The sequence below is a fragment of the Eimeria necatrix genome, genomic scaffold (assembly GCF_000499385.1).
Source record: "Eimeria necatrix Houghton genomic scaffold, Enh_scaff242, whole genome shotgun sequence".
In the NCBI taxonomy this organism is placed as follows: Eukaryota; Apicomplexa; class Conoidasida; order Eucoccidiorida; family Eimeriidae; genus Eimeria; species Eimeria necatrix.
Genome location: NW_013655205.1, coordinates 7501 through 17500, shown reverse-complemented (window position 1 = coordinate 17500; position 10000 = coordinate 7501). Strand labels below are relative to the sequence as shown.

General features: G+C 58.8%; 1 protein-coding gene across 1 annotated transcript; it reads right to left on the bottom strand.

Moving 5' to 3' along the window:
* Positions 1-6133: 6133 nt before the first annotated feature.
* On the bottom strand, positions 6134-7492 carry ENH_00033240 (hypothetical protein; the record flags this gene model as incomplete). The annotated part of the gene is made up of 1 exon (XM_013584998.1): positions 6134-7492. One exon carries the CDS (start codon positions 7490-7492, stop codon positions 6134-6136), a length of 1359 nt encoding a protein of 452 aa, XP_013440452.1.
* Between the last annotated feature and the right edge of the window lie 2508 nt (positions 7493-10000).

Here is a 10000-nt window from a genome sequence, read left to right as displayed (position 1 = left end):
GCTGCAGCCGCGCAGCGGCGGAAAGCAGCACGAAATCGCCATTTGAGCGGAAACTGAAAGAAATAAATAATTAATTACAACTTCAAGAACAACAGAAGTTAATTTCGCGAAAAGTTTCCAACTTTTGACGCAGAAAAGTGACTGAGGCGGCGCTGCGCGTTCGCGTTTCTGAATGGCGTTTCAGGTGTCTGTACACCTCGGCGGCGCCGCCTGCGTTTTCGGAAAGCGGCTTCCGCCTTTTTGGTTTCATTTGGACACTTTTGGTTTAATTTGGAGAAATAAATTTGCAAATGCGTCAAATAAACTTAAAAATGGTTCGTTTGGAGGAAAAAGCTTTCGAAAAAGCGCCGGTTTCCACTTGGGTTGCTGCTGCGCGCTGCTGCTATATTGCCAGCACCAGCAAGCAACTTGCGGGGTCATTTAAAACTGCTCGACAGAAACTTTCTGTCTCCCAATAAGCAACAGCAAGAACGAGAAAAAAGCGGCTTTTGAGGCTGTTTTCCTCCGCCCGCCCAGCAGCAGCAGCAGCAGCAGCAGCAGCACCTGCAGCAGTCCACTTGTTCTGCAGCGGCGGCGCTCGCGCGCTCCGCCTGCGAAACCCACGCGCAGCAACTCGCATTCTTGCAGCTGCTGCTGCTGCTGCTCCTGCTGCTGCTGCTGCTGCTGCTGCAGCTGCTGCTGCTGCTGCTGCTGCTGCTCCTACGGCTGCTGCTCGCAGCAGCAGTTTCTCTTCGGAAACCGCTACAGCTGCTCTTATCTGCACTAGTGCTGCTGCTCTATGATATTCTGCAACAACAGCAGCAGCAGCAGCAACAGCAGCAGCAGCAGCAACAGCAGCAGCAGCAGCAGCAGCAGCAATTTAAATTTACCTGCAGTGGATCTGCTTCACAAAATGTGCATCTAAGGGGGCTTCAACGGCTGCCAGCTCAGACGCAATTCGGGAAGCCTCCTGGACGCAGCAGCAAATAAAATAAATAAATTTAATTTAATTAATTTAATTAAATTAATTTAATTTAATTAAATTAAATTAATTAAATTAATTAAATTAAATTAATTAAATTAAATTAATTAAATTAATCGGAGATCAAAAAGAAATAAATGAAAGAAGAAATAAATCAAAAAATAAAAATTTGCAAAAGAGGGAAAGTGCGAAAATGCAGAAACGAAAAATCAAAAACTCGAGAAATAAAAACAAATTCAAAAAGAGAAATAAAATAAAATAATAAAATAAATAAATAAAATAAAATAAATCAATTATAATAAATAATAAATAATAAATAATAAATAATAAATAATAAATAATAAATAATAAATAAATAATAAATGGCCCGTCACCAAAGAAACCAAGAAGAAGAAGTAACTAAGCAGCAATTCTAGAACAGCCCTGCTGCTGCTGCTGCTGCTGCTGCTGCTGCTGCTGCTGCTGCTGCTGCTGCTGCTGCTGCTGCTCACATGCTTCGCGTCGCGGCCCCCAGCAGCCAAAATAAGCCCCAGAACTTGGGCTGTGTGCCGCGCAGCAGCAAAGTCTTTCCAGCTTCCGAAAAAGGCCAGGGCCTTCCAGCGCAGCTGCTGCACTCCCCCGGGATTCTGGGGCCCCACACACACACTGCAGCTGCTGCGGCTCAGTGCCCGCAGCAGCAGCAGCAGCAGCAGCAGCAGCAGCAGCAGCAGCGGCGGCGGCAGCAGCAGCGGAAGCAGCGCGGAGGCGGCAGGGAAGAGGCGGCAGCAGCAGCAGCAGCAGAGGGCCTGAGCTGAAACGCCTCTTTGAAAGGTGGCTGCGGGTGGAGGCAGCAGCAGCAGCTGCTGCAGCTGCTGCTGCTGCTGCTGCTGCTGCTGCTGAGCTGCTTGTTACCTGCATCAAAGAAGCGGCTTCTCGGAAAAAGGTTCTGAAGTACATCTCGAAGGAAACCTTGCGCACGAGACGACTCATGAGATAAAGCAGCAGCAAAATGCCCCCGACCAGCGCTATAGCCTGCATGCAGAAGCAGCACAGCAGCAGCAGCAGCAGCAGCAGCAGCAGCAGGGTGACAGCGTCGGCGGGCCGATTCAAGAGCAGCAGCTGCGAGAAAAGGGTCTTTTTGACCGCCAAACTGCAGAGAAGGAGAAAATAATGTTTTTAATGAATAATAAAAGCATTTGATTGCTTAAATAAGCGAAAAACTCGCGGCGGCCGCACCTGTGCAGGCATGAGGCACCGGAACTGGCTTTTGTACTTGAACTGAGCCTTCACCGATGCAGGAACGGGAAAACCCAGCACATCTTGGAGATCATGAGTTTCCTTTGAGTTAAAAGGAGAAATAGAACTCAAAATAAACTCCAAAAGGCTAACAATACGCCTGAAAATGGAGAAAAACATGGTGAAAAACGAAGTCCCAGTTGAGTGCTGCAGCGCAGGCGGCAGTGGCGGTTCCGCGTCCGCCGCGGCCGACTCGGGAAAGTGACAAGCGGAGCGAAGGGCTCTTCGAGTTTGTTTTATTAAATAGAAAAGAAAAAAGAAATTGAATTTCGGCTGCGGCAGTGGCGAGGAAGAGGAGAAGTCGCTGCAGCTGCTGCTGCTGCAGGCGGCATCGATCGACGCTGGTGGACGCGGGCGCGGCGCTCGCGATCTGCCTTCTTCCGCGATATTAATCGACTTTTTGAGTTCCAATTTTGAATTCAAATGCGAAAATTAAACAAAGAAATGCATTTGTGGCAGTTTTCAAGCTAGGCGAGCCCGGCGATCGTCCGCGCTCACCGCCGCGGCCGACAATCAGCCACGCAGCAGGGGGCCTCCAGCCGCCGTGGCAGCGCCGCTAGACTCCCAATTTCAGTTGTTTGTTCTTTTTAATTTGCAATTTAGGAATTTAAATGCAATTAATATCCATTTAGAGCCTCTTTCCGCGAATTTTAGCGCGGCGCCAGCAGCAGGCGCAGCGCCAACTTGAATACAGACAGAAAGCAGCTTGACCGCGCGCGGCGAAGTCGAGCCTCGGCTTCCCGCTAGTCCCGTTTAAATTTGCCTCAATTTGAGATGAATTAAAAGAGATTTAAAAAGGATATTTAGTTCGATGTTTTAGTTCGATGCCTTTGCTGCTGGCAGCAGCAGCAGCAGCAGCAGCAGCAGCGAACCAGCTGCGCTTGCTGGTTTCCTGCTGCTGCGAACATTCTGCTTTCAGCGGAAGACAAAGCGCAGCAGCTAAATAAAGCTGCTTCAGAGTATTGCCATAGTTAAGTGCTTAGCTTGGCCCAGCAGCAGCAGAGTTTAGCTGCTGCTGCTGCTGCTGCTGCTTATCCCCCAGCCTCTAAGTGTAGAATAAAGGCTCCAAAGCCCTCTGTACTTTGCTGCTTATGGAGGGAGAAAAGGGGAAGTGCTGCTGCTGCTGTTGCAGCAGCAAAAAGCCTTTGACTGAGGCCTCAAAGAAAGGCTAAGCTGTGCTGCAGCAGCACTGCAGCCGCAGGGAGAAGCAGCGCAGCAGCACAGCAGCAGAGCAGCACAGCTACAGAGCGGCACAGCAGCAGAGCAGCGCAGCAGCAGAGCAGAACAGCAGCACAGTAACGCAGCAACGCAGCAGCGCAGCAGCAGCGCAGCAGCAAAGCAGGGAGCTGCGGAGAACAGGAGATTATGACTGGTAAGGAAGCAGCAGTCTTAGTTGGCTGCAGCAAGAAATGTCTTTTACATAAAATGAAAACGAAGTGGAGGGGCGAAGACTCTAAAGAGTGTTTCTTTTCAGGTGTACAGACACCTCGCGCCGCGCCCCACTGACTGCGCAAGCGCCGGGTGCCGCAGCAGCAGCAGCAGCAGCAGCAGCAGCTTGCGCCTAGGCTGCAGCACCAGCAGCCTCGGGAGGGAGGGCCTGGGGCCCCGCAGCAGCAGCTGCAGGCCCGAGAGCCCCAAGCCGGCAGCTGCAGCAGCAGCTGCAGCAGCTGCTGCAGCAGCTGCTGCAGCAGCCCGCAGGTCTTGCTGCGCACTACATTTCTGTGGGGAGGCAGCAAAAGGAAGGAAACAGAAGCAGAAAGAACCAGCAGCAAAAGCCGCAGACACGACAGACACCAGCAGCAAAACCCTCAAGCAGCAGCAAACCTGCAGCAGCTCCTGCTGCTGCAGCCTGCTGCTGCTGCAGCCTGCTGCTGCAGCTTGCTGCTGCGGCCTCCTGCTGCTGCAGCTGGTCAGGAGCAGCAAGCCTTCCGAGTGGTGGGGTTGTTGTTTGGAGGGGCGGCAGCGGCCTCTCCTGCTGAAGCGCTGCACAGGAGTAGCAGCAGCTGCAGCAGCAACCGCAGCAGCCGCTGCAGCAGCTGCTGCAGCAGCTGCTGCAGCAGCAGCAGCGGCGGCGGGGCTGCGTGCTGCTGCGGCTTCTCTGCGGCGCGGCTTGCGGAGCTGCGCGCCCCGACGGAGCAGCAGTCGCCGGCGTTCTCGCCGCTGCTGCTGCTGCTGCTGCCGCTGCTGCTGCTGCTGCTGCTGCTGCCGCTGCTGCTGCTGCTGCTGCTGCTGCTGCAGCACGCACAGTTCGTGTTGGCCAAACGGCTGTGTTCAAACTCCAACTTTGTTCTCCGCAAACACAACACAGAAACGCCCGCGGCGGCCTCTCCGCGGGGGTCTTGCTGGGGCGTTTCGAGTTATATATTTATATAAACATTTATAAATATATTTATACATTTAAAATATATAAATATATTTAAATGCATTTATAAATATATATTTACATCCACAAATTGCACATTCTTTCCTCCCCAACTCCCGCCCTCCCCCACACCCGCTGCACGTACACCCGAGTTGCTGCTGCAGCGCTTGAGGTGTACGTACACCCGAGTTGCTGCTGCAGCACTTGAGGTGTCTGTACACCTGAGTTGCTGCTGCAGCGCTTGAAGTGTACATACACCCCAGTTCCCGCTGCTGCGTCTGGGGTGTCCGCATCCCCGAGTTGCTGCTGCAGCGCCTGCTGCTGCACGTACACCCGAGTTGCTGCTGCAGCGGCTGCGGTGTCCGTACACCCGAGTTGCTGCTGCAGCGGCTGGGGTGTACGTACACCCGAGTGGCTGCTGCTGCAGGTACACCCGAGTTGCTGCTGCAGCACTGGGGTGTCCGTACACCCGAGTTGCTGCTGCTGCGCGTACACCCGAGTTGCTGCTGCAGCGCTGGGGTGTCCGTACACCCGAGTTGCTGCTGCAGCGCTGGGGTGTACGTACACCCGAGTTGCTGCTGCAGCGCTGGGGTGTACGTACACCGCGCGGGGCTGCTGCGGGCGTCAGTCGGACTGCAGCCACGCACTCTGCAAGATCTTTGCTGCTGAGGGGCGCAGCCGCGCGTCAACATTCAGCATTTCTTGAATGAGATCTTTTGCTGCTGCAGCAACGGAGGCCCACTGGGGGCCCCCCAGGGCCTCCTGCAGCCTCGCCCGCACCGCCTCGGCCCCGGGGGGCCCCCCCGGGGGCCCCCCCGCGCCCGCCCCGTCCCCCCCAGCAGCAGCACCAGCAGCAGCAGCAGCAGCAGCAGGAGGCACGCTGCTGCTGCTCGCCTCCTGAAACTGGGGGGGCCTCCGCTTGCGGTTGACGGAGTCGGCTTGCTGCCCCTGGGGCTCGCTTTGCTGCTGGGGGCCCCCGAAGGGGGCCCCCCCGCAGGGGCTGCTGCGGAGGCCCCCGCTGCTGCTGCTGCTGCTGCTGCTGCTGCTGCTGCTCGCAGCGGGGCGGCGGGGGCTCAGGGTGCTCAAAATGCTGCTGCCTTCAAAGGGAGAAGAACCCGACAGCAGCAAACAAAGAACAATTCCAGCAGACCAAATGTCGCTTTCGAAACCCGTGGAGCTTTCGCAGAAAAGCTCCGGAGCCCTGCGACCCGCAGCAGCAGCAGCAGCAGCAGCAGCAGCAGCACGGTGCAGCAGCAGCAGCAGGGCGCAGCAGCGGCGGGTCGCTGCGCAGCAGCAGCGGCACGCTAGCCGACTCGGCAGCAAACAGCTGTCCAACAGCAACTGCAGCAACAGCTGCAGCAGCACACTGTTTGCTGCTGCTGCCGCGGAGCGGCGAGGGCGGGGGCAGCAGCAAACGCAGATGCTCGGACACCCTCAGCAGCAGCAGCAGCAGCAGCAGCAGCAGCAGCAGCAGCAGCAACGGGGAGCAAAGAGGTATCAGCGGCCGCTGCAGCAGCAGTGGTGTTTGGGGAGACTTACATGTACATGGCAGTGCCTGCGGGCGAGGCTTCGGGTTTGCTGCTGCTGCTTCGGCTGCTGCTGGTGCTGCTGCTGCTGCTGCTGCTGCAGCGGGACTGGGGCCCCACAAGCTCCGCAGAGCCAAAATCGACAAGGGCAATTTCAACCAGGGAATTTTCGGCTGGTTGTGCGCAGTCTTTGCTGCTGCCTGTGGCTTCGCTGCCTTCTCCACTTCCTTCGCTGCTGCTGCTGCTGCTGCTGCTGCTGCTGCTGCTGCTGCTGCTGCTGCTGCTGCAGTTGGGGTTCTTGCGTTGGAGCGCGTCTCGGTGCGCGAGTGGTTCCGCAGCGTCGGGCGCGGGGCGCGGCCTGCGCTCCTGCGGGCGCTGCTGCCGCGGCCGCTGCTGCTGCTGCTGCTGCTGCTGCTGCTGCTGCTGCTGCTGCTGCTGCTGCTGGCGCACGACGATGTTCTCGAGCTTGACGTCGTGGTGCGCGAGGCCGTGGGAGTGGACGCAGTGCAGCGCAGCAACGAGCTGGCGGAAGACGTGCTTTGCTGCTGCCTGGCCGAGGCGGCCGCGGGCGCTGCGGTGTACGTACACCGCAAGGTCCGGGCCCCGCACTTCTTCCATCAAAACCCAAAACCCTCGCCAGTCTTCAAAGACTGCCAAGTGCTGCGCGACGTTGGGGTGTTGGAGGCAGCAAGCAGCCTTGAGAGCTTCTCGCGGGGCGTCTCCAACGATGTGCTTCACGCACAGCGGGCCTGCTGCTGCTGCTGCTGCTGCTGCAGCAGCAGCAGCAGCAGCAGCGGGGCCGCAGCGCAGCGGCTGCTGCAGCTCGCAGCGGTACACGAAGCTCTGCGAGCCAGTTCCGATCACTTCCCCCAGCGCGAACAAGCACGGCGGAGACCCCAGCTGCAGCCGCTGCCAGCTGCTGCTGCTCCTGCTGCTCCTGCTGCTGCTGCTGCTGCTGCTGCAGCAGCAGCGCGGCGGCGCCCCCGGAGAAGCCAGCGGCGCCTCCTCCAGCTCGTCCGCTGTCGAAGCGTCTGAGGAGTGACACGGCGAGAAGACGCACACGGAGCAGCAGCCCTTCCCCGCCCCCACGCGCCCCAGCTGCTGCTGCTGCTGCTGCTGCTGCTGCTTCTGCTGCTGCTGCTGCGGGAGCGCCCCCAGGCTCTGCAGCAGCCTCTGCTGCCCCTCCGCGCAGCGCGGGGGGCTTCGCCGCTTCGGGATCGGCAGCGTGAGCCGCCTGGAGGGCGCAGCAGCGGCAGCGGCGCTTGCTGCTGCTGCTGCTGCTGCTGCTGCTGCTGCTGCTGCTGCTGCGGGAGCGCCCCCAGGCTCTGCAGCAGCCTCGCCCGCGGGGGCCGAAATGTATATGTTCATTTCAAATGCTAAAACGAAACAAAACAAGACAGAAGGGCCTCGAGCATCTTGAGGCCTCGGGGGGTCCTGAGGGCTTCAGGGGCATTACAGTCCTCCGCTGCAGCTTTGTGCACACGAAAGACGCACAGCTGCTGCTGCTGCTGCTGCTGCTGCTGCTGCTGCTGCTGCTGCTGCGGCTGCTGCTGCGGCTGCTGCTGCGACGGAAAGACAGACAAACGCCCCCGCCAAGCCTGCCGGGCGGCGGGAGCCGGGAGTCGCTGCAGCAGCAGCCCTGCGGCTGGAAACGGCGCAGCAGCAGCTGCAGCAGCTGCAGCAGCTGCAGCAGCAGCAGCAGCAGAGAAGGTACTAGAGGCAGGCCAACGCGCACAAGTCCTTTCTTCTCAAGAAAGCAAACTAATGCGCCGGAGGAGGCGCGGCGGGGAAGGCGCGGGCGGGACCAAGGGGGGGAGAGCTGCTGCTGCAGCAGCTGCTGCTGCAGCAGCTGCTGCGGCCGCAGCAGCTGCGCCTGCAGCAGCTTCTGCAGCCGCAGCAGCTTCTGCTGCTGCAGCGGCCTCTGCTGCTGCGCGAGCCCCAGCAGCAGCCAGTTGGTCGCCGCTGTTCTCGCCCGACGCGCTGGGCTTTGTCAGGCTGGCGAGAGAGCCCCGCAGGAAAGCTGCGGCTGCTGCTGCTGCTGCTGCAGCAGGCGGGGCTTCGGCTGCAGCTGCAGCAGCAGCAGCAGCAGCAGCAGCAGGTTCAAACGGCTGAGGCGCGGGGGCCCCAGGCGGCTTTGGGGGCTTTGGGGGGACGGCGGGAAGGGCCCTGTTGTCTGTCTTGTCTAGAAAACGCATTCAAGTTCTCGGGGCGCGCGCAGCAGCAGCAGCAGCAGCAGCTGCAGCAGAAGCAGCAGTGAAAGGCAGGGGCCGCCCCACTGCTGCGCGAAGCAAGGAGCCATCCGCTGCGGCTCCTTGAGGCTGGCGCCCCTCTTTCAACGTTCAGCAGCAGCAGCTGCAGCAGCAGCTGCAGCAGCTGCTGCGCGGGCCGCAGCAGGCGAAGGTGACCCGGCGGCGGCGCAGCGCGCAGCGCGCAGCAGCTCCCAGGGCTCCTCGGGGCGCCGTCGAGCCTGGAAAAGCGCAAATTGGCGTTTTTAAAGAAAACAAAAAGAGAAAAAGAGAAAAATTAGGGAAAGGCAGGGAGAAAAGGCGAAGATCGGGCGGCGCGGAGGGGTGCACGGCCGCCCCGGGCGAACCAAGGAGGTGCTGCAGCTGTGGGGGGCAGAAGCGCCCCCACGAAGCCCATAGGCAAACGAAAAGCTGCAAAATAGCTTAGAAATGGCCTTTGAGTGGCAAAGAAGCTGCGGCGGCGGCGGTGAGCTGCTGCTGACGCTGCGCGGCGCCTGCAGCAGCGGGCGGCGGCAGCGGCTCTGCCGGGCGCAGCAACTGCTGCTGCTCTTCTCTTTCGTTGCCTTCCAAGTTCAAATAACCCTGAAAAAGGACTTTTCAGGAGCTCAGAAGAAGCTTTGAAGGAACACTGGCTGCAGATGAGGGGCCTGCGGTGAGCCGGGAGAGGGGCCAGGGTGCGGCGGCAGCATCAGTCTTTCTGCTTCTGCTGCAAACACCACGCGGGGCGCCGTTCGATGCCAACGAGAAAGAAGCTTTTCTATTCTTTTTTCCGGAAATTGCAGCAGAAATAAACCCTAAAAAGGCGAATTCAGCCGGCGAAAGACACCGCAGCCAACCCTCGCAGCGGGTGGCGCTGCTTCTTGCCCGCCGCGCCTCTGCGGCTCTGGCTGGACCCGCCCCGACGCAGCAGGCCTCTCTACGCTTTTGAAAACTCTCACTTTTCTTTTATTTCATTTAAAAGAGAATAAATACTTTTTGCGGCTCCAGCCTCCCCAGCGAGGCCCTCGCCAGCCAGCCACGGGCCTCGCTGCCGCGCAGCTGCTGCTGCTGCTCTGCTGCTGCTGCTGCTGCAGCAAATGGCCTTCACCTCACTGAAATTCACTTCGAAAGCCTTTTTTATCCCCTCAAAAACCCCGGGGAAGCCTCGCGAGGCTGTAGTCGCCCCCCAGAGCCACTGGGCTCTTGCTGCGCTGCTGTGCTGCTGCGCTGCTGTGCTGCTGCGCTGCTGTGCTGCTGCGCTGCTGTGCTGCTGCGCTGCTTCCTGCGGCGAAGCCAGTAAGCCTAAGCAGCAAATGTGCAGCCTCGCGCATGCAGCAGCAGAATCCTCTTTAACTCTTTAAAGCAAATTCTTCGCCAACTTCTGCAGCCCCCCTGCGCTGGCGCAGCCGCGCAGCTATGCGCTGCGAGCACAAAAAGCCAGCTGCTGCTGCTGCTGCTGCTGCTGCTGCTGCTACGGCTACTGCTGCTGCAGCTGCAGCTGCTGCACAACAGCAGAGATTAACACGGCTGTTGCTGCTGCGGCGGCAGCACAATAGCAGCGATAGAAACTTGCACGGCTGCTGCTGCAGCGCACTAGCTGCAAAAGGTGTTACTGCTGCTGCTGCACAGCAGCAGCTGCGAAAGGTACTGC